This window comes from Theobroma cacao, chromosome 9 (genome assembly GCF_053813885.1).
Source record: "Theobroma cacao isolate CCN51 chromosome 9, ASM5381388v1, whole genome shotgun sequence".
Lineage (NCBI taxonomy): Eukaryota > Viridiplantae > Streptophyta > Magnoliopsida > Malvales > Malvaceae > Theobroma > Theobroma cacao.
In genome coordinates this window covers 6313958-6338307 of record NC_142647.1, presented here as the reverse complement: position 1 = coordinate 6338307, position 24350 = coordinate 6313958, and the positions used below count along the sequence as shown (strand labels likewise).

At 35.4% G+C, this 24350-nt stretch overlaps 3 protein-coding genes across 3 annotated transcripts; 2 read left to right on the top strand and 1 right to left on the bottom strand.

Annotated features, from left to right (window-relative positions):
* The first annotated feature begins 2946 nt into the window (after positions 1–2946).
* Positions 2947–8379, top strand: BASS2 (Sodium Bile acid symporter family). The gene is made up of 13 exons (XM_007013238.3): positions 2947–3538; positions 3662–3776; positions 4385–4502; positions 4580–4621; positions 4707–4820; positions 4926–4988; positions 5366–5493; positions 6289–6370; positions 6774–6825; positions 6920–7017; positions 7144–7302; positions 7959–8048; positions 8128–8379. Exons 1-13 carry the CDS (start codon positions 3424–3426, stop codon positions 8203–8205), a joined length of 1254 nt encoding a protein of 417 aa, XP_007013300.1. The 5' UTR covers positions 2947–3423; the 3' UTR covers positions 8206–8379.
* A 2053-nt stretch (positions 8380–10432) lies between these two features.
* LOC18588670 (transcriptional corepressor LEUNIG-like) lies at positions 10433–19078 on the top strand. The gene is made up of 18 exons (XM_007013234.3): positions 10433–10786; positions 11389–11486; positions 11616–11725; positions 12364–12720; positions 12808–12893; positions 13003–13090; positions 13197–13272; positions 13589–13638; positions 14358–14657; positions 14774–14953; positions 15292–15504; positions 16010–16127; positions 16247–16356; positions 16529–16678; positions 17137–17292; positions 17399–17515; positions 18234–18440; positions 18660–19078. Exons 1-18 carry the CDS (start codon positions 10755–10757, stop codon positions 18801–18803), a joined length of 2592 nt encoding a protein of 863 aa, XP_007013296.3. The 5' UTR covers positions 10433–10754; the 3' UTR covers positions 18804–19078.
* Positions 19079–19579: 501 nt separating this feature from the next.
* On the bottom strand, positions 19580–22526 carry GA3OX3 (gibberellin 3-oxidase 3). The gene is made up of 2 exons (XM_007013233.3): positions 22054–22526; positions 19580–20308 (listed from the first exon to the last, which is right to left on the bottom strand). The coding sequence occupies exons 1-2, from the start codon at positions 22524–22526 to the stop codon at positions 19726–19728; spliced, it is 1056 nt and encodes a 351-aa protein (XP_007013295.3). The 3' UTR covers positions 19580–19725.
* Positions 22527–24350: the final 1824 nt, after the last annotated feature.

Sequence of the window (24350 nt, the reverse complement as noted above, 5' to 3'; positions counted from 1 at the left end):
CATTTTATCTCCCAACTAAGCACGTGGGGACTTAGCCAATAGACCCACTACTGTTTTTACTCTTTTAGCTCACCAAACAACTGTCTTTAAATGACCATTGATTTTATTTAGAAGGAACCCCAAATTGAGGTTGAACTGGCTTCACTCACTCAGCCCTAGCTAAACTTTGGAAAGCTGGACCCGATTCTCTTCCATTATCTTTGGTCAATGTTATTATCAGCATTCATAAATGTGATGAAACCTTTTATACCATGCTTCCCCATTTTTCATTTAGTCCTATCTCTCAATTTTTCTTCAAGATCTTGCAACACATAGTCTCCGGGAGGAAAAGGCAGGCTGCAGATGATCCTTAATGACCACTTAAGTTAGATTCAAGTGACACACTATATATTCTTCTTTTTAAGTAGTTTTGATATGGATATAACATGGATATGAAAGGAGGGGGGGCCTAAAATGGTATATATACCTATTTGTTCACCTATATCAATGATTTAAAATTCCATTGGAAAGCTGGCAATCTCATTTTTCTTAATTTGTTGCTTTCATGTTTTCCCTAAAAGAGGGCCAAAAAGTTATTGAGATGTCGATCGAATTACACATCGTACCTGGAAAATGTTCCTACCTTGCACTAATCCGCACAGACAAACCGTTGCTATCTAGGATAAGCTAGGTTTCCGAGCCAACGAATCCATCCGCTACTACTGCCAATGGCTTGAAACCAAATGCTAGAATGTGCTTAACATAGCTGGTGGGTGGTGATTACAACTTCAATTTTCAAAGGGGCTACACTGACTTTGTTATAATTCAGGATTGTTGACATTTGAGTTGAGATTATATCCTTGTGATTTTTACGTCAATGTCACCAATCATTTCTTGCAAATAATCTTTCAATTCTCAATCGAGGATCCTTTATAATTTCCACTTTTGTGGAGCTGTAGGATATGTAGGATATATATGCATGTGCAATTGCTTACGAAATCATCTTATATTTCAAATTTGTTGTGCATGTAATTGTCAGAGAATCATCATTGTTTGCAAAACCTAGTACTGTGCAATACGTGAAAAAGTCTCCAAATAATTTATGATCAGAATCAAGCTTGAATGCCAAAATAATTAAACATAAAGGTGAAGATGCTGATCACTGTTAAATCATCAATCATGGAGACCAGGCCAGCCATCTAGAGAGGCTGCAGTAGGAACTGAAACCTCTACGTCCTGGAGATGGCTTTTACTAAGAAATTGTGTGATTAGCACCTCAAAATCATTCCTCTAAACTTCTCTTGCTATGATCTTCCATACGAAACGTAAAGCAAGTGGTTCTCTATTTGAACCACTATAACTAATCATCAATTCAATCTTTCTAAATAGCTGTCTTAATTACTTTACACCAGGAAGCAGTTTCGGTGCTGTACTAACTGAGTGACACACACAAACCGGGATGGAATCTGCATCTGACAAATGAAAGGGGACACTTTTTACTTTAGATTGTCCCAAATGGAAAAACCTTCCAGGCTATAAAGCACTTGATTAGCAATTTAGCATAAGCAAAAGGACATATGATCATTGTCATCGTTGTTGTTGTTACTGATATAATTCTTGTCAGTTAATTTCATGACTCATCGCAACATAATTACTATTAAGAAATATTCCTGGTTTTCATTATGGAGATACACCCTGTTGGAGAGCATCGCTGTGATCCACAAGATTTCTATTTGGAAGTCCTAGCTGGGGACTGAATTATATTTCCAATACACCCTGGAAAGATGAGCAATCAGCTGAAACTAGAGATGAAACAGAAGAGAAAGCACTCCGGACCAACAGAAGAAAACGAAAACACAAGAAAAAGCTCCTACGTATTTAAAAAATTGGATTTACACAAAAGAGAAGCTCATAAAAGTCAGAAACGAAAATGCTAACTCAATGGAAAGACAAATGAATAATTGTAAGGGGCTCCACTGTGCATCAAAGCCTGCCATGAATGGATAATGTTAACCGAACAAGCAATGGAGGAGGATAACTCCATGCAAAAAGAGGGCCAACATTGTCAAGTGTCTTCTTTGTTTTCGTGGCCATTCATCTTTGATGGACTGGGAAAGATGCAACAAACTCTTGCCTGCCAAAAGGCTTGACAACCTGCAAGACTCTGTTGTGAGAATGCATGTATACGTAGAATTGGAGAAACTATCAGGCAATAGGAGGTTTGTTTTTCGTTCTTGCCCCAATCTTTTATTGAGTACCCTATAAGCTTTTGGGAACATTCTGGTCTAATTATCTGATTGAACATCTGCACTACTGCATGGGCCCTGCGACTGATCAACCCAGAAACTCAGTGGACAACTGGACATAAATCTGCAGACAACCATAAAAATTTCTAGAGTAAAGCCAGAATGGTATTTGCCCAAATAATTTCAAGAAAAATACAAGTCTGCTCAGTTCTCTCATTGTCCTTTCCTGCTCTCTTCGCCTACTCTTATGTAGTCTAATCGAATCAGACCAGCTGAGTTTTACACTCTTTCAGTTTTTAGCTTCATTAATCTGAAAGCATTTGTTTGGAGTTCGTTATAAATGTATTTAAACTCCACTGGGTTATAATTCTTAATGAGACATAACGCCAAGACTGATATGATCTTGACGTACTGATCAAGCAAGAAAAATCAGATTTAAGCTCAGAGTCAAGTGCAAACTATCAAAGCTTTCTCTATTCCTTGTATCTCGGGTTGCAACATGAACCTAGCAAGTCTCCATATTCCTGGGTCGTAATGAATGGGCTTGTCATCCCAAACGATTTGATTATTTGATAATAGCGGCCCCAAAGGAACTGGGCTCGGCCCATGAAAGAATCATGGATTTTTTATGTTTGGATTTCTCACCACTCGCCCGAATTGAAATGGAAAGCATTTCTCTTTCTTTCTCAGAACTGTAACTAAGGAAATAACAAAAAGGTCACTGGGGAGGAAAACATTGAATATCCACCCAAAAAAAGCAATCTTTTTAGTAGATCATAATCACGAAAGTTCAAGGCTAATATAGCCCATCATACTTCCGTTTTGATGCTTACCGTGCAAGAGAAATGGGAACTCACGAGTTCACGCAAACGACAACAGGCAGTGGACTTATCAACAGACAAGTCAGGAGTCAGCAGCAACTAGTTGATGTCTTAACCAGCATTTGGATGAACCTATAATCCCATATTTTGAAACCGTGCGGTTCCTCGATTTACACGACATCTTCATTATTACATCGATATCCATTTGTCCCCTGCTATTTTGGAGTAACCATCCAGTGGATAAAATGGGCATTACTCAAAAACCCTTCGCTCTCAACGGATAGAATCAAATCTCTGTACTTCACCTACTCTTAACCCCTTCTAAACCCTCCCGTGTTTTGATTATATTTCTTTGTTTTTTTATTTTGAGTTTCATAATGGCGTCTTTGTCTAGATTTGTTATTAAAGATTGCAATTTGCATACATATGATGCTGTACATAGAAGACCATGGTCTTTGATTCCTGCCAGAAGGCTACAGGCAGCTCATCTGGGTATGTTTTATTTGTGTTTTGTCTTTGATGATTGCTTTCTTGGTTGTCTTTAGTTGCTTGTTTATCACGTAGGTGTATCTGTGATTTCTTTGCTTTATGCTTTATTTGAACATGAATCTTCAGATGTTAGGGCTGGAATTTCTGTGCCTGAGAATGGAAAAGGTTGGGCCATCGAAAGAAAGCCAAGTAGTCCCCTTGTTTCTCTTGCTGCCCCTTCCTCGATCATTCCAGCTTCAAGGTAGTTTCTGAGACCAAAGTGTTTGATTTAATTGAATTTCTTTTATACAAAACTTGAGTGTGCTTGTTTCAGTGTTAAATTCATTAATTTGACCATCCCAAAGAAGCAGAGCCAATGATTTGATTATCAGAGGGGTGACTGTTCAAAAATAATTTAGAGCACAGTGCCACTTCATACTTTTTGGCAATGGAGGAAAGTAAGGCTAGTAAAATAGTTGCCTTCAAGAACCTTACGTGGTGGCTAGCTTGTTTTTCTTGTATAATAAGTTTTTGTTAACTCATGGTCCCTAGTCTGTTTGAATATCTCATATAAACTTGGTTAATCCAGTTCTCTCTCTCACCATTAACTTGCCTTTTTCTACGACCTGTGTACCTGAATTCAAAATTTCTTGTTTCCTTTTGTCTTACCGCCCCTTCACCAATGACTGGTACTGGCTTTGTACCTTTTGATCTCATTTTTTTCGGCTCCAATATTCATGGATTTGGTTGCTAGTGCGAGGCATTGTTAGATTTGTTTTCTAACGTGTTAAACCCACTGTTTGTTGGTATCTGAGTTCTCATTTGGTGCACGTTTAGAGTACTTAAGAATGATGTGATCTTTATATCCAGGAATCTGCAAGTTATGTGCAAGGCTGCAACGAATGTATCTGGAGATATTCCTACGCCAAATGGGATGAACCAATATGAGAGAATAATTGAAATTTTGACTACTCTTTTCCCTGTGTGGGTGTGTGTTTGATTTTGTTGGTGTACTTAATAAAACTCTAGCTGATTTTCTATCTTTAACTTTAATTAAATGAACAGGTTATTTTGGGAACTATTATTGGCATCTACAAGCCAGCTGCGGTAATTTTCAGTCCTTCCATGCTGCTTTTAATGAACGATGATTCAAATGTTGCTTATCTACCTAACCATTTATTCCCTCATAAAGGTAACATGGTTAGAGACAGATCTTTTCACTGTTGGCCTAGGTTTCCTCATGCTTTCAATGGGATTGACGTTGACCTTTGAGGATTTCAGACGCTGTCTACGGAACCCATGGACTGTAAGAGGCAAAATATTTTCTTATGAGTTAGTAGACTGCTGATAAAACAAAATGATACTGTTTTAGTGTTTACATGGTTAACAGTATTAATTTTCAATTTTGCAGGTAGGTGTAGGATTTCTTGCTCAATATTTAATCAAGCCTATGCTAGGATTTGCTATTGCAATGGTAATTCAAATTTGATTTTGCATCAATGCCTCATTTCTTGCTGGTTGAGTTCTAATTATTGTGGATATAAACTTCATTGTCATAACAAGAAGACATGACACTCTAATTACAAACTATGACGTGCATATATTATTTGATTTGAGTTATAGAATACTGGTGAAAACTTTTTTGCTATTAATGGATTAAGAAATCTCTCAATAAAGAGGTTGATTGAAGACTGCAGAAAATAAGACATATATTGTCCAAATTTGGTTTTTGAAATGAAAGTCAACATAATTTAAATTGCATCATGTAGAATGTTATTCATCAGCATTGTAGTGCTTTCTAGTAGGCTTGTCTTATAAGTGAATGCTGAACAATGTCTATGTGATTTTCAGGCTCTGAAACTTTCTGCTCCACTTGCAACTGGTCTTATTTTGGTCTCATGCTGCCCTGGTGGTCAGGCATCAAATGTTGCAACCTATATATCTAAGGGGAATGTAGCACTTTCTGTTCTCATGACAACGTAAGATCCAACTGCATCCATGCATCTTAATGCTTTTATTGGATAGAGTAGTATCTTTTACTTATGGTGATGAACCCTCTGTTCCTTTCATTTGATATCCCCTAATTAATTTTGGCATGAAAAATTCTTTGTTTTGGAGCTCTCTTTCGAAGTCCGAAGGGAAAGATGTAGAAACTATCTTTTGACTATGAAAGGTCTTTGGCAGATCTTATACAACAAAAGATCTATTTGTCTGTGGGACTGTTCAGTCACTTGTCCTTCCAAGGTAGAGGAAGCAAGATTGGCGCAGAACTAGCTAGAGTGTGTTTGACAAGTCCGCTTAGACAGTTCACACTTCACAAATTATTGAGTCTGGACAACATGCAAAAGGGAAAGGAAAAAACAAATAGCCGTAACCATATAATGATAATTCAGGAGGAATATTCAGATATTTTACCAGAGAAATGGAATTATATCCATCATGCTTATGAGAAGAAGTATAAAATTATTAGCAATGATGAAAATTTTCTCTTATGTTATTTGGTTTTTGTATGCTTCTATTTCAAACAATATAGAATTGCATGACAAATACCTTGAGTATATATGATGATGACCTAGATTTTATTTGGTCCTGCATGACTGAAGTGATAGCTAATGAGTAATGACTAATGAGACAACTTACTTCAAATATGAATTACTTTTGTATTTAAGGAAGCATAATAACTTATGACATAAAGAATTAAGGCATTTTCAACATTTTTGAAATTTAAGATTAAACAACCTTCAAGTTCCCCAATTTTCTGTGGAATTTTGCAGGTGTTCAACTATTGGAGCAATAGTTATGACACCACTCCTCACAAAGCTTCTCGCAGGTCAGCTTGTTCCTGTAGATGCTGCGGTATGGTTATTCTTATTTGATGATCACCTTTATAGATAACTGGCAAATACATGAATTATGAGACAACTGATATTGTAGAAGTCAAGGTAGTTAAATCTCTCTTGCTATACTTATTCTGGTGACTGACATACATGGGAATGGAACCTGCCTCTTTGGTTTCTGTTCCAAATTTTTTGGACTGATTCATCCACCAAAACATAAAGTGAAACACACAGGTAGATCCATTAGAAATTTAAAAGATATATACACCTTATTACCTAATAGTGATGATAGAAATGATAGAACCACAATGAGAGGGAGGGTATAAGATCTCAACATGTCATCTACCTAATTATAAAATACATAACCTTCATTTATGGTGATTCCTCTAATGGAAAGAATGTTTTTCCAAAAATCTTTGCAGGGTCTTGCTATCAGCACTTTTCAGGTTGTGTTAGTACCAACAGTTGTAGGAGGTATGGAAGATTATTGTTGGTTGCACTTCAATAATCATGAAGTGTAATGATTTTTGACATAAAATCATACGATTCTAATGTCTTCTTTGTGTAGTCTTGGCCAATGAATTCTTTCCCAAATTCACTTCAAAAATAATCTCAGTGACTCCTTTAATTGGAGTTATTCTCACCACTCTACTTTGTGCAAGCCCTGTAAGTTCTCAGGATACTTGATGAAGTATATTTATGATATCTTAACTTTAATATTCACATTTTGCACTTCTGTTGAAAGTTTCTTTCCAAGTAAAGAACTAAAGTTGATGTCTCTTTAATACTAAGATTGGCCAAGTGTCAGAAGTCTTGAAAGCTCAAGGAGGTCAGCTAATATTGCCTGTAGCTCTCCTACATGCTGCTGCATTTGCCCTTGGTTACTGGGTTTCAAAAATATCATTTGGTGAATCCACTTCTCGTACCATATCCATAGAATGTGGAATGCAGGTAGGCTTTCTTCATTACTATTAAGACATCAGATTTCTTGAACTTTTTAGGCAACTAAAACAAGTCTGACTGATGTTGGACATTTTCAAGAATTATTATTTTGTTTTATGTGTGATGCCTATTGGGAATGGTAAATGCTCGGTATCTTCGTTATAGAGAAACTTTTATAATCTGTATCACAACTTTAGATGCTCTGTCTGTCACTAGTTTTACTGTCCTTGTAAATAAGCAAGACATAAATTGCATGACCAAATCACAAAGCAGCTTCCAGAATGGAACATTCTTCTGTTTAAAATCTCTAATGCATCATAGTCTTTCTCAGATCAGTCTGGTGTTGGTTTATCTGGATCATTTCTAAAGCATCTGCCATCTTATCATTTGCACCTGATATACTTGGTATTTTCTTTCCTGTATTCACAGTCATCTAAATGAGAAGAAAATGTTTTACTGCCCTGAAAGTGCATTGCAATGATCAGATTCTTAAGTCTGCCACAGTTTTCTGTCTATTTTGCTTTCACTATTTCAGGAGCTTTTGTAATTAGATGTTCTCATTGCATGTCACCTGGTGGCTCTGTACTGTCTTCTTGCTCAAAACCTGATGTTATTCACCTGAGTACTAGTGTGCTTAGTGATGCTGTATTCTGTTTTATGCACAGAGCTCTGCACTTGGTTTCTTGCTGGCCCAGAAACATTTTACCAATCCACTGGTAGCTGTTCCTTCCGCAGTTAGTGTTGTTTGTATGGCGGTATGACACTTTTTGCACTCTGACTTCCATATTCTTCCTACGAGCCCTGCTTTAACACTTGTTGCACCTTTCATTGCAGCTTGGTGGGAGTGGTCTTGCTGTTTATTGGAGGAACAGTCCAATTCCTGTGGATGACAAGGATGATTTCAAGGAATGACTAGTTTTCACCTGTATTCTTGTCTCAATGTATGTTTGATCTTAAAGAATTTTATTCTTTTGTTTCCAGTTGTTGGATCAAGTAAAATGTTTCCCGTCATATAAGAATTAGCCCCAAAAATGTGGGACTGAAATTTTTGTAGAAATAAAGAAAATTAGAAATCTTAGACTGCTTTTTTTTTTTTTTTGGCTCAGCAAATCTTAGACTCCTATTAAGTGTATGTGTGGCTTAGCTTTTTTTTCAGCTTATCTATCTCTTAAAAGTAAAAATCAGGTCAAATATGATTTTGTGAGAAGTTCTTAAAAAAAATAATTTTTTTTTAAGAACAAAATTAAAAAAAAAAAGAGCTTAAAAAAAAAACTCCAAGGATGAATTTTTTTTTCTCTTCTTTTAAAACTATAAAAGAATTTTTATTTTTATTTTAAAAATATCTTCATTTATTAAAAATAATTATAATATTATTTTTTAAAAAAATATATATTTTATGATAATTTTAATAAAATTTATAACTTATAAAAAAAATTTATTACACAATTTGAGCTTAATTTTAAAAGTTATTATTTTTTATAAAAATTTTATAATAATTTTTAAATTAAAAAAAATCAAGTCAAACAGGCTTTTAAATGTGATTATAATTTGTTAGTTGGGGTATTGAGCTTAGTCAACCAGATAAAATGCCGAACTTTATTTCAAACTTAACTAAAACTTATTAAATTAGGAGTTAGTCAAGAGTAATTTATGGAGTTAAAATTAAATCCTTTTCATTTGCAATTAATAATCTTGTTCTTTTTAGTTCTCAAACATAACAAATTATTAAATTAGGGTTTTTAAAAATCAGAATTTATTGAGAAACATATTCAAGAAAAGAAATGTTCTTCCTCTCATGATTGAAGCTATGTAACCCGACAAAAATACAAAATCAGTAGTTTTTATCTTTAATACATTTGTTTCACCTGATATAACAATAAATTAATTATTTGATTGTAATTGATTTATTTATGAATTAGTAAATCTCGTCATTATATTTATTTAATAATAAAATATTTATGTCAGTGAATAAAAATATTTGGATAAAAATGTCTAGACAAGTAACCTAACTCCTAAAAGAAAAAAACGAGTATCACAAATCAACTTATACCAAACAAAGCGTGTAGGGAAAAAAAACGCAATGGATTTTGATGTCGGCAATGGACATAGAACCTTAAATGTTCAAATAATTCGGCTATTAGTCAAGTACCAGTACTAATTTCCCATAAACAGGTACATATTCAGAAAGAGGAAAGGACTTTATGATGATATACATTTAAAGCAATTCAGTACTTTTGTTTGTACACATTGTTGGTCCTAGCGTGTTGAAAGGCGTTCATCAGTTATCAATCTTCACAAATTATAAATAATAATAATAATAATTATTATTATTATTATCTATCAATGCATCTTCCTGCTCATAGTACAGAAATTAAAGAACACTAATACGTAAGTATCAGAGTATAAGATTTTGATGTCGGCATGGATCAATAAAAAATTCAAATAATTCAAAAAAAGAGTGTTTTTTTTTTCTGATTTATTTTTGACTATACATAAAATTTAAGAATAATTAAATGTAAGTAAATAAATCTTAATCTTCGATTCATTCATTGATGTTTAATTATTCACTGTTAGTTTTGTCATTATAATGCTTTCTCTTTGGGAAAAAAATTATTATACTGCTGTTAAATAAGTAAAACAAAAGAAATTTAACTTTAACTTCATTGGTATATTTTTATTGATAAGTTTTTATTTAAATATTTAATCTATCTCAAATTTTACAATAATAAAAGAATAAAATAAAAAAACCCAAATCCCCACCAACTACTTCGTATATATGTACTACGTTATTATTATTATTATTAAAACCCAAAAGTTGGAATCATATAAATTAATAAATAATAATGCAACCTGCACCAACTAATCTTCTGACAAAAGTGGTACATACATTAAGGAAGAATATTAAGAATATTAGTATGAGGAATAATAATAATATTTTAACTTTTAAAAGAATAAAATGTATGGTACCATGAAAAGAATATGATTCTTGCTCGAATTAAAAGAAAAAAAAATAGTAATAGTATTAATATTTTATTTAATAGAAGTGGGAGTAAATGAAGTGTATCTGTCATCAGCTTTCTCATAAAAGCTGACTATAAAGAGGGCTTCAAAGGCAAAACCGAAATTTTATGCGAGAAAAAAGAAGGCTGGTTGCTTTGAGTTGCAGTCAACTCTCACTCAGCCCCCCTGACCTTGCCTTAATTCCCAAACAGATACCCCCCCCCCCCAAAAAAAAAAAGAAGAGAAAACTAAGAATGTGGTAGAGAAAGCTTGTAAGAATATAATATATACTCCCTTTTTTTTTGGTTCAATATTCCAAGCTGTTTGAAAAAAAAGCTTTGTCCGGCAAAAATACCGTTTCTCAAGAATCTAACCGACCATCTTCCTTCCTTCACATTGTTCAGCCTTTTCACGGATTTTTAGGGGTTTTTTTTTTATTTTTACTGTAAAAATCTTCAACCATGTCGCAGACTAACTGGGAAGCTGATAAAATGTAAGGTTTTTATTATTTTTTTTTGTGTGCTTTGTTTAATACGGTTTTTTGTATTTCATTGTTTCTCTTTTTCCTTTTACTTATGTTTTCTTCTCTAGGGTTTTTGAGTTCCTTTTATGATGGAAGGGTTTTTGAGTTTTAACTTCACTATTTAACGGACTTTTACTGAAAGTTTCCAATTTTTTAATTTTTTTGTTGTTCTTAGAATCACTATAATCTGATTTAGGGTTTTTTTTTCCGGAGGGCAATAAAAATGGGTTTTTTGTTCTCTTTTAATGCTCCCATACTCCCGTTGCTACGTTTTGCCAATTTTATTACGAAAAAGATGGTTGAAATTTAGACTCTTTTGAATGACATAGTGCAAAATTTAAAATATAGCAATGTAACAGAGCACTCTGTTTTTTTTTTTTAATAAATATTTTTGGAATTCAAATGAAGGGTTCTGAACAATTTTAGCTTGGGTCCTTTTTTTTTTTTTTTTGCTAATGGAGGGTTTTCTATGAATTCTGCGTTTAAAATTACTGTCTTTTTACTGTTATTATAATCTGATTACTGAATTTTTAATGGTTGCCTTTGCGTGTTTGTATTCTTTGTGGCAATAGGTTGGATGTGTATATATATGATTATATGATAAAGAGAAAGATGCATGCCACTGCAAAGGCACTTCAAGCTGAAGGGAAAGTATCAACTGATCCAGTAGGTAGGACATGAAATAAGAAAAAGAAAAAGGAACTTGCAAAGAAAGATGGCATTGATGTAGATGGTAAGATTTTAATTATCCTTTTTACAACTTAATTGATTTCGAATCTTTTTTTGTTGTGTGTTCCAGCTATTGATGTACCCGGTGGTTTTTTGTTTGAGTGGTGGTCTGTATTCTGGGATATATTCATTGCAAGGACAAATGAGAAGCATTCGGAAGCTGCTGCATCTTATATTGAGGTGTGTTTGTGAGCTTTTTTTGTGGTGGTTGGTGTCACTAAGGGACTTTTACTAGCATGATTGCTGTCATTGTTGGTTTCGAAGCTCTATATGTTGACCTGCTTGTCATGGTTAAGCTCTCTCTAGACTCTAGCCTACAGTTTATTGCAATTGTTTCTGGAAAGAGGGACTCACTTGCATGCTTAAAAGACTTGCGCTGGATATATGCTTTTAGTTGATGCTTCTATATGTTCTTCTCTGTATTTGCTTCCATCATTTCATGTGTCTAACTTTTTGTTTGGATGGGAAGTTCAAATAAGTGAAGAATCAAATACAAGAAATATTTACAGAACAAAAGGTAGAATTTGTTAGACTTAGATGGTGGATGTTTTGATGAGTAATATTTTCTCTGTGGCTTTTTATTCTGTCCCAAGAATTAGTGGTGTCCTTGTGCGCTGAATCTACTAGAGGTTGAAACTTCAATGAATTTGATTTCTGACTTCTGTATCAAGCAAATTCTTGTGCATTGTGGAATAGATCATATAATATTAGAAATTTGTTTGAGAAATCTTCATTCGACGTTATTCATTTAAGAATTGCTGCTTTGGGGAGTTAGTTGAGCAAGTGTGCTGTTTAATTAAAATGTTTAAGAATGGCAGAGTCAAATGGTCAAGGCTCGTGAGCTGCAGCAACCGCAACATCACCAGAAGCCTCAGCAGATGCAGATGCAGCAGCTCTTATTGCAGAGGCATGCTCAGCAGCAGCAGCAGCAGCAGCAACAACAACAACAACAACAACAGCAGCAGCAGCAACAGCAACAGCAACAGCAGCAGCAGCAGCAGCAGCGAAGAGAAGGGAGTCAGTTACTAAATGGTGCTGCCAATGGGCTCGTTGGTGGAGAACCTCTCATCAAAGAGAGCCCTGTAAGTGCAATCGCTGCCACAAGAAAGATGTATGATGAGACTTTTAGGTTTCCACGCCAGAGGAGGGATTCCTTGGATGATGCAGCTGTGAAGGTACCTAGTTCTTATGAGCTTGATAGGAATCAATCACACTCTTTTATTTCCCTTTCTTGCTTTTTTTGACATCAGATAAGTTTGCAGCAATTAGGTGATAATGTGAGCCAGCTTCTAGATCCTAATCAAGCGTCAATGTTGAAGGCAGCTTCAGTGGGTGGCCAGCCTCCAGGGTACATGTCATACGATCTTTTTGTTTTAAAAAGATCATGTATTGTTTCTTTTATTTGCTTTTCCATGTTTGTGATGTGTAAAAACTTTTAGCGGTTAAACTCCTTACAGGCAAACACTGCATGGCACACCTGGAAATATATCAGGTAATCTTCAGCAAATGCAAAATCGAGGTCAGCAGATTCCAGTGCCCACCCAGGTGCTTCATTGTTATTTTATCCTTTTTTGGTATATATTTTACCTTCAATTGCAGTTTTTTTTTTTTTAAATAATTTGGTTGTGGTATACATTGTATGCTGACACAGGACTCAAAGAGTGAGATAAATTCAATGTTGACTCCAAGAGCTGCTGGTCCAGATGGATCATTAATTGGAGTTCACGGTAATCATTTTTTTTACCCCAATAGAGTTTTTTCTGTATTAACACTTCCTTGTTAGTGTTTAAATGTGATACACTGAACTTAAAAATAGTAAAATCTCTAACTTTTGTTGCACTTTAGGTTTACTGGCTTTTCCTCATAAATATTCTTAATAAACTGAACCAATCACTTAATTGAAATCACCGATGTCAACACAGTATGGAATTGGTAGGAGTGTATTGTGTATAGCTAGTGGAAGGTTGAAAGTAACATCAAAGCTTCTAAGTCATGATTTTAACATATAAATTTATGGTTTTATTACCTTAATTTTTTCTTTAGGACCGAATCAAGCTGGTGGCAATTTGACATTGAAAGGATGGCCTTTAACGGTAAGTCTTTTGACTTATAGTTGATTTGATATTGGTATTTCCTCAATATTGACAGCTTCACTTGCTTGATGCAAATGAACAGTAATAACTTCAATCTTTGATGGTTGTTACAGAATTTGGCAGCCATATTCTGGCTGGTTATGAAGATAATGAATGTGTTTGCTAAATGTAAAATACTGATGAAGTATTGTTATGTTAGGGCAATAAGTTGAATAATTGATTTCTTAATACGACATACGTTTTTTGTTCTGAATATAGAACAGATGTTTTCCTGTAGCTAATTTCCAGTACATTGGAATTTTATACTTCAACAAACTTTGTCTATTTTGCTTTCAAAGAAATTGGCTGTCTTCTCAGCTGAAAGGATGGATATATGGGCAAACCCACCATATACTGTCTCATGGATAACTTCTGAAATAACGTTGTGAAAAGATAAGAGGAACAATGTTATTTTATGTGTAGAATTGTTGAGTCAACTGTGAAATAATTTCTCTTCTTTCTTCAACTATCTCATAGAAGGTAAAGCGTGGCAGAACAACCTAGATATTTTCATCTTTTGTCAATGGTTGAGATCTGACAATAATTGTTGACACAATGCTGCATAAAATGTGGATAAGAATTTGATTTGTGATTTTGTTCTTCAAATTTGATGTATAGTAATAAGGCTTGTGAGATTCATCTACCAGTATACTTGTCTAATACTATCTGACCAATTGTAGGGACTGGACCAACTTCGATCTGGGCTTCTCCAGCAGCAGAAATCTATGATTCAGTCCTCTCAGCCCTTCAATCAGCTTCAGTTACAGCAACAACTTCTGCTTCAAGCACAGCAAAACTTGTCATCCCCATCAGCAAATGATTTGGAATGCCGGAAATTGCGAATGCTTCTCAACAATCAGATTATGGGTCTTGGGAAGGATGGCCCACTAAATTCTCTTGGTGATATGGTTCCCAGAGTTGGATCACCCATGCAAGTTGGTTGTCCTGTGCCTCGTGGAGACTCTGATCTGTCAAATAAGGTATATTTATCTGTATTGCACGTCAATTGACTAATATTATCATTTTTTGATGATCTCATTAGATTTGAGGCTGTTGAACCTTTCTCACTTTATACATGCTGTTCGATGTCTATCAGTTACAGCAGCAACAACTGCACCACAATAATCAACCGTCACAACAATTTGCACAGCATCCACTTTCAAGTCAGCAGTCTCAGAATTCAAATTACCAGCTCCAGCAGCAAGATAAGATGACCGGTGCCTGCAGTATGATGCCTGATAGTAGCATATCAAACACCTTTCAGGGAAATGATCAGGTTTAACATTTACTGGGATTTGGCTGTAAATCATGCCATCTATATCTTCTTTTCTATTTTTTTTCAATGTTTTCCTTTGTTTTTCTGTTGAACAAGTGTTTCAAGATTCTTCATTCTCCAAAAATGCCAAAATGTTTTGAAAGATTTACGTGATATTAATACATTTGACCTCTGGATTCTTTCTGATATGTCTTGTGGTCTGGATTATTGTTACCAGAGTCTTAACAGCATTTTTATCTGCACGACTCTCTGGTTTCTATTTGCATGTTAATTTGGATCAGCATTTCAATTTAACATCCTGCCGGTATTTCTAACATAGAGTTGTATCTTTGCTTAAGGCTTCAAAAAGTCAAGTCAGCCGGAAGAGGAAGCCACCAGGGTCATCTTCAGGTCCTGTCAATAGCTCCGGAACTGCAAACACCACTGGACCATCTCCAAGTTCACCTTCATCACCATCTACTCACACACCAGGAGATGCCATCTCAATGCCCACTTTGCCACATAATAGTGGTTCCTCCAAGTCTTTGCTTATGTTTGGCTCTGATGGTTTGGTATAACATCATGCCTTTGTTTAGTATTTGTTTATTTTTGCAATGATGAAATTTAGACTTTTTTGGTCCTGTAATTTAAAGTTTGTGGAGCAAATGAGTTGGCGAATTGTGTATATTATATACTTGTTCTGATTTTGGTATTCACCTGAGAGGTAGCGGAGAATATAGTTTAGAATCTCCTGATAGGTGAAAAACTATATAACTAGGGCAATCTGGGGAAGTGATGGCTAGTTTGGATAGGCTCTTTAAGAATCAGTGCCAGGTAAATCATTTGATTCGGCAACAGATGCTATTAGAGTGAAGACATTTCTTCCGCTCGCTTGTAACATTTATTCTGAAATATTTATCTCTTTAAGAATAATTTAGTACTGAGCTACATAAGATATTGTGATTTGTTATTCCCTAGATTGGATGTGTCGATGGGAAGTAATTTACAGACTGCTCGCAAGTTATTATCATTGATATTCCGATCTGCATTGGGATAACTTGAGATAGTAAATCACAGGCTGATATAGACCGATTTGTGGATGATGGATCTCTAGATGATAATGTAGAGTCATTCTTATCTCATGATGATCCAGAGCCTAGAGATAGAGTTGGTCGGTGTGCTGATGTCAGCAAAGGTACAATTATTGTTGATTTTTTAATTATTGGTGGCATGTGTTGCCACACAAAAACTCCAGAAAATTCTTACAATGAGATAGATACATGGGGATTTACTAATATTATGATTTAATGTCAGGCTTAACATTTACAGAAGTCCGGCGTATCCCTGCTAGTACAAGTAAAGTAGAATGTTGTCACTTCTCAGCAGATGGGAAATTGCTTGCTACTGGTGGCCATGATAAAAAGGTACAGGCTGATTTGATTTCATGCCGTTTAATCTTTTTTTCCCCTTTTGTGGTGTTAAATTATGTAACCTTTTTTCCATTGATAGGGGGACTTCAGTGCTATTTAAATTTAAGTTTTTAATTTTTCTGGAGAAATTACATAAACATGTTTGCTTGATGATATTGTTATGCAGGCTGTGCTGTGGTGCACAGAGTCTTTTGCAGTAAAGTCAACACTTGAAGAACATTCTCAATGGATAACTGATGTCCGCTTCAGTCCAAGCATGTCAAGACTTGCTACATCTTCAGCTGACAAAACTGTCAGGATCTGGGATGCTGATAATGTTAGTAGGCATACTATTTGTTTATCATGGCATGGGTCATCCTGATCGCTTTCGCAATAGTAGATAAAATTTTAAACTGCTTGAGATTCTGCTGTGCATTTTTGGTTTCCTAATGTGGAAGCTGCTGCTAGTATGCAGTACTTTATGACCTACTTTTCAGAACCAGAATTTCATCTCAAAACGATATTGATTGCTAGACATTTTGGAATGAGAACATAAAAAAGAGCTGTGAAGTAGATGGCTTAATGAGAATTGTGTAGCCAATCCCTACTCATTGAATGCTTTGTTGGTTGTGTCATGATGAAAATTGGTTACTAGGAAGAGTCTGTAAGTATTATTTTTGATGGATGATTTTCTTTTGCCATGTGAAGCATTTTCTCTTGTGGGAATTATGCCAATGAACTTCTCTCCCCTCCCTGAATTTTCCTGATTTATGGATGCATGATTCTACTTTGCAGCCTGGATATTCACTTCGTACTTTTGTGGGACATTCTACAACTGTCACATCACTTGACTTCCACCCCACCAAAGAGGACCTTATATGCTCATGTGATAATAATAGTGAGATTCGATATTGGAGTATCAAGAATGGTAGTTGTGCTGGAGTTTTCAAGGTATGTAGCCTAACGATTCATCTCAAGAAGTACAATGCTCTATCGTTATTTTCTTTTGCAAGTCCTACTGTTACTATTAGTTCCCTCTTTTTATTCTTTTTATCAGGGTGGTGCAACCCAGATGAGATTTCAACCTCGTGTTGGAAGGTTTCTTGCAGCTGCAGCAGATAATTCTGTATCCTTACTTGACGTAGAGAACCAAGTTTGCAGGGCCAAATTACAGGTCAGTGGGGAGTTTGTGAGTTGCATTTTTTACTTCCCTTTTGGCATTTTGTAGTTACAAGTTAAATGGAATTGTGGTAATTGTTGAAGAACCGGATTCCTGTGTTATTTTCCCTCATGAAAAAAAGAAAGAGAAAGAATTTTTGCACTCTAGCTTTGTTGCATAGAAAGAATGAGAAAACCTAGTGCTCATGATGTTGCATGATCATAGTTTCTTTGCATGTCTGTTGGCAGATGCAAGGCCTTGGACAAGTCTTGACATGAAAGAATTTAGTGTTCTGTGTGTTGAACAGTTGTATATATTCTTTTCCAGGAACCTATTAGCAGGCTTTATGGGAATATAAGTCTGCATATTTTAAACCTTACCTTCTTGGTGCATTTTTCTGTACCACCATGGTGCATAAATTTTTCTAACCAGAGGTTTGATTTGGTATCCTCTAGTTTTCTGCATCTATGCTTCTATTCGATTTGGTTCTTTTTTAACTAACAAACTTCCTGAAGGAAAGCGGAGATTCTAAATTTTTTTGAGCCTGATGGCTTTGGATATGGAACAACAAAGATATGGTGAAAATAACAAATTAGGGGATAATGAATTATCTTGTAATTTTTCTTTCAAATATTTCTATGATGTTCTTTTGCTTCATTCATTTTTCTTTCATATTTTACATGGAGTACCTTTTTATTTCTTGAAAATTTACATGGATTAAGCCTCAATGCAGGGTCATAAAAATGCTGTTCATTCTGTGTGTTGGGATCCTACTGGTGAGTTTCTGGCATCTGTAAGTGATGACTTGGTGAGAGTGTGGACAGTTAGTTCTGGTGGCAAAGGGGAATGTGTTCATGAATTGAACTGTACTGGCAACAAATTTAACACCTGTGTTTTTCATCCTACTTATCCTTCTCTGTTGGTCATTGGCTGTTATGAGGTGAGTGTTACTATTGCTGTTTACAACGTTAATTAGCTCCATAATACTCTTGAGGTTTTACACCTTGGTTATTATGTTTTAGAGCTGTGGGTTTACTGCTTTGTACTGCCAATGTTCCATGCTGGATGCATAGCCTTTTGCTTAATGTCTTCCCAAATTTTCTAATTCAAGCTACTGATTATTCTTATGCATATGACCTGGAATGATGGGGTTCACTAGACACTGGAGCTTTGGAACATGACTGAGAACAAGACATTGACACTACATGCACATGAGAAGCTAGTCTCTGCCTTGGCAGTATCGAATGCCACTAGTATGGTAGCCTCGGCTAGTCATGACAAGTGTGTGAAGCTGTGGAAGTGATCGACTTTCTGGTTTTGTTGACTTTACTGTCAAACGGTATAGGTTTTTCACTATATGTAGATCCATTATGACAAGGTTTTTCTGACAGTTCTTTTGTACTGGTTCATGTGAATATTTTAAAGCAGGAAAAGGGGTTTTAGATTTTGTCCACCAAGTTATCATCCTCCTAACCCGCTCTTGGTTAAGTCTTTTGTCAAGGCTAACGTTGTGGGTCAATCAAAAACAAACATAGTGAATCCAGCACCAGCAGCCTCAATGCAAGCCCTTTCTCTATACTCTATATCCAGATCTACGTTAGAAGATTATATATCAAGAGATATTGTTTGGCCTTTATAAATAATTAAAAAAAGTTGTTCTATCTTGAAAAGGAAGAGTGAAAACAGATTTTATTTAGTCTTTTGTTTGTGATAATATATCCTCTACCAAAATAGGCTAAATCAGATATGACAAAAGCTGTTAAATCATTTCAGTGATATTATTAGTTGCTTCTGCTTTTGTACAATCTAAACAAATGAGTAATTTTATGCTTTTCTTTCAATATTTTTATCCTACCATCCACACAAGACAATGACATGAATGGAAATAATTTAATGTTTATTTATTTATTTATTTATTTATAATTAATCAGATGATTTTCGAGCACCTTAACATGTCTCTGTCACTTTGTCATACCTAAGAAGTTTGGTTCCCTAAAGGAAATCAAACAATTTTTTAGATTTCCTTTTCTGTGGATCGAAAGAGAGAAATGGTGATCTCGAACCAAAGAAATCATTTGAGCCAAATTAATGTACCTTGATCAGCAACCCTTAATCCAACGGTTCCATTCATCCTTATCCAATCAAACATTTCACTACATAAATATTATAGGATGACAATTTATTTCCTGTGACCGTCTTACGATTACTGCTAAACTGTAAATATTTCAAAGGCGAATCGACTCAAGTGCCTTGCTAAAATGTTTTGACTTGGCCTCAAGATAATCCTTCCATGTGACCGGGCGGTACAGCGGGGGATGATCACGGTCAATCAACTTCCTCAACGGTGAGACCTTGGCATCCCTTGGTGGCCCGTAGAAGTAGGCCGTCGACACGCGGTGGTGCTCGTTGTTCACCAATGCACGATGCAACACGGACTTGAACCTGCCATTGGAGACAATGTGCATCAAATCACCAACATTGACCACCAAGGCGCCCTCGACTGGCTCCACAGGCATCCACCCTGCAGCATCATCTCTTTGGACTTGTAGGCCACTAATATTGCCTTGGTATAGCAAGGTGAGCACAGATGAGTCTGTATGAGGGGCTAAGCCCATGGCTCGGCCTGGGTCTGGGCACACTGGATACGAGTTCAGTTGAAGCACGCATGTGGATTGGTCACACCCCTCCTTCATGGGCTCGAACCATTTCACATCTTCTTCATGGGTCAAACCTAATGAGCTAAGCATTATTGCCACCATTTTCTCGCTTAATGCTTTCATCTCCTCCTGGAATTGTTCCATTACCTCGCTGCATGCAATAAGAATAACGAACAAATTATGCCATATATAATCTATCTGAAAACAGACAAAAAAAAAAGAGTTTTACACATTGAAATGAAAAGAATAAAGACAAATTGTTCAAACTAATAAAACAAGAATCATCCAGTGAAATACAAACACTCTCACAAGTAATTCATTATAAACAAAGTGTACAGAACAAATGAAAAAGAAAATAAAGAACTTGTTGGTTTTGTCAAATTGTCCCCAAGGCAATTTTGATTTTGATGACAAGGGATTATTTCACGAGTCATATCCAAAACTCTACAGGCAATTCTCTTGGCATTATTCTGTTCAGGTGTCTAAGTGTCCCACTATTTTGGATTGATTGTGCTGAAATTCTCTTGGTCCATGATTGTTGATTGAACTTTTGTGTATCAGGGTGTGCAGAGAACTTAAGAGAGAAGACGGCTTAGAGTGAAGCAGAGAGCTAATGATGAAGGACATATTCAGAGAAGGTTCAGGTCCTTCAAAGATTTACACAATCTAAGGATTAGATGGTGTCAGAACTCGGATTCTTCGCCAACCATTTGCAAGTGGAAGAATATAATAAGAGAAATACTGAAGTAGGCGACATTTACTGTTCAACATGGTTGGGGTATAGCCACAGAACAAATTATATGTCATTGTCTATACTCAAACACAATATGAGACAATAAATATTGGACAAATTAATTAATTAGCATTGCTCTTGTATATATTTGTAGTACGTAATATCTCAATATATATCTGTATATGCATGCACATGATTAAATTACCTGAAATAAGTGAGTTGTAGTTTCCCTTAATGTAGAAGGATTAGATGAATGGCAAGCATAAGAAAGAATTAGGGTTGTAATTTCCTCAATATATCAGTCCAAGACAAAGTCAAGTAGCATAGATTTTATATCTCTTAATTTAACGTTATATCATACTATTGTAATAATATATTTTTTATTTATATTTTTGTATATTTATATATAAAATATACGGTAAATATAATATGTAAAAAAATCAATTAGGACAGATCAATACTTTATAACTTATCTTTTAAAATTTGTTATGATATTAGAGGTTTCTCAATGATTTTGATATTATACTAAATATGTGTTTATATATATACCAATATATTTAGTATATGAAGATAAAAATGGAAAATATATAAATATTATCATGAATACAGCAATAGATTAAGAGATATATATGTATAGAATCTATGCTGGTTTGGACTGCTATTATATCCTTGATTTCCTCCTTATGCTTGAGATTCATCTAGGTCTCTCTGCATCCTAATTAACTAATTGATCTTTTAGTATGTAAAACAAATCTGAAGTGAAAAATGGATCCCTAGGTGAGCTTTGACATACACGAGCAAGTGGCTACGTGAAAGGAATGTGTAATGCATGAACGTTGTTATTGTCGCATGCACAGTGCTTTCTCTCTCTCTATACGATAAGTTATCTGCCTAGCTTATCATACTGCTACACACAACTCACAACTCCCCACGTTGTTTACACGAAAATTCCATGTCTCCTTAGATACTGACGAAATTCAATACAAGCCATTTTTGTTTGTAGGCGTTATTCGCATATACACTCATTAAACTTGAATCGCAACAATAAATCGACTTGATTTTGATTTGATATTTTAATAAAAATTTTAACAAAGCAATCACTTTCATTTAAGTCTTGTCTTAAAAATATTATGGACAATAACTTTTGCTATAAATGCACGTACCAGAATTTGGCATGATCTTCTGGCCAAAGTTGGCTAGCATGTTCCACAGGGGACCCTATAATGGAGAAACCCTCGGACCACATCAGCTTGGAGAAGAAGGGGGATATGCGGGCCAGTCCATACCCGGTGAAACCCTCCGGTGACCGGACAGCGAGGAGCTTGCTTTCTGCGGGCAGCGAGAACAGCCGCCGGGTTTGGTACTCGATTTCATTAAGGAGACAAATGGGAATGCCATGGTTGGTGATCTGAAACGCTCCCCACTCCTCACAGGCATGCCTCACGAGCTTGGACACATCCGGTTTGGCAAGGTCAATGATGGGCAAAGGTTCCTGGGTAAATGGGTCAATCGGCTGGTGAGGCAAGGTCCATGCATGGGAGTCTGGCAGTTTAGGGACATTGGTGAAGTCTAACGGAATGGTATGCTCGGGATGGGAAGGGGTGGTTTTGAAGGTTTCTGATGAGATTGAGTTCATGGTCGGATTCATTGCAAATCAGGAGAATTTTGTTGGTGCAGTGAGGAGCTTTGTATGTTAGTGGCCATATGCATACAGCATACATATATATATATATACTGAGCAGGGGTAGACGACAGAGACAGGGAAAGGGTCTTGTTTGACTGTTGGACTTTCTTGAATTTTGTCTGTATGGTAAGTTGATATTTGGCTCTGTCAGTGCAAGCTCAACAACTGTAGGGAGCAATGTTGGCTATGGATTTGTTTTGTCATTTCCTTTTTCAGGGCCACCAAAAACAATGGCTGCCCTCTATGAACTCCCCATTTGGTAATTACATAATGAGATTATTCAAGTAATTAATGGGCTTCTTAAAAATGAGCAATGCCTCGTTTGTCTTTCCCCTGTTATCTCCCTATTTCTCAAAAATTTGTTCATTCTTTTTATTTATTTGGAATGGAGACAAATGTAAACACAGCAATAAAACAGCTGGTTTCGACTGTTTTTCCTTTTTTTGGTTCTGTCTTTCTGATTTTTATGTTTTTACGTTTGGAAGTAGGATTAAAAGGTCAGCATTTTGGTTGCAAAGAAACAACAGATTTCTGTCCGTCCATCCCCCTCTCAAGTCCGCTTACTGTAAAAACGTTGTTGAAATGCAGCAAAGTTGCAAGCTTAGATTGACTAATTATCTTAATTAGATCAAGAATCAAGGAACTTCTCTCCCCACGAGCAAGGAACGATGATTCATTTACAAGTATTATTAGGTAAACAACTAATACTCAATTATCGTCTTTCAAATCAAAAGAAAAGATTCAATATTTTCTCGATGGACATCTCCTAAAACAAATTTTGTTGTTTCTCCTTTCAAGACAGATAAATAAAATGAGTATAAAATTCATAGCATGTCATTAAGTTAATGGAAATTCAAATAGTGAAGTAATGACAAGATTTATGTGTCTTACAAAACACATTATTTTGAAGTGGAATATCTATTTTGAATGTTAATAGATTTGAAATGAATTAGAGTAAAACCCTAAAAGATTGACAGTATTTTACCCTTTATTTGCTATTCGTTTTTCTAACAAAGTATTGTTAATTATTTTGTCTCAATTATTTCATAGGGATCATATCACTATAATTATTTTTACTAAGATACTACAATCTTTAATATAATACAAAATAATTAATGACAAAATAGGTGATATTTGAGAACATGTCATGAAGTTTGTGAAGACCCTTAAAGTAGCGAAATCGGAGATGATTTGAAGTTAAAAAAATTCTCTAAGTTTTTTATCGAAAAGGTATCCTTGGTATGTCAATATCACTGTTTGTTCTTTACAATCTTAAGATCAAATGTACCAGATGTTTGGGAAAAAAATTTTCTTTACTCAAATGTGCAATCTTAGAGTTGCTTTCCATGCAAAGTGAACTATCATTCTTCCACCTAAAAGCAGAAAAGATCAAAAACGCTTCCCTCACAACTAAGATCTTCGTAAGGTTAGAGTTTGGCATTTTTATTGACTTAAAGAATATAGCTTTCACCTCACTATTATAATCTCTGAAAATACCCCCAATTCCTACTGGTTCTTGACTTTTTCTCGCTGCTCCATCCACATTGAATTTCATTTAGCCAAGCTTCAGTTTCTCCCACTTAATTCCTTTCTTCCCTTGCGTTGATTTTCTTTGCAAACTTTGGATCGGAAGTTGTTTGTAAATATCTAACTTTGACAGATAATCCCTTGGCCATTTGGCATTGACCCAAGCTGCTGCCACCTTAACCATAACCAGTTCCAAACATTGTCCAGCATCCCATTCTTTTCCACTAAAGATGCATTCATTTCTAGATT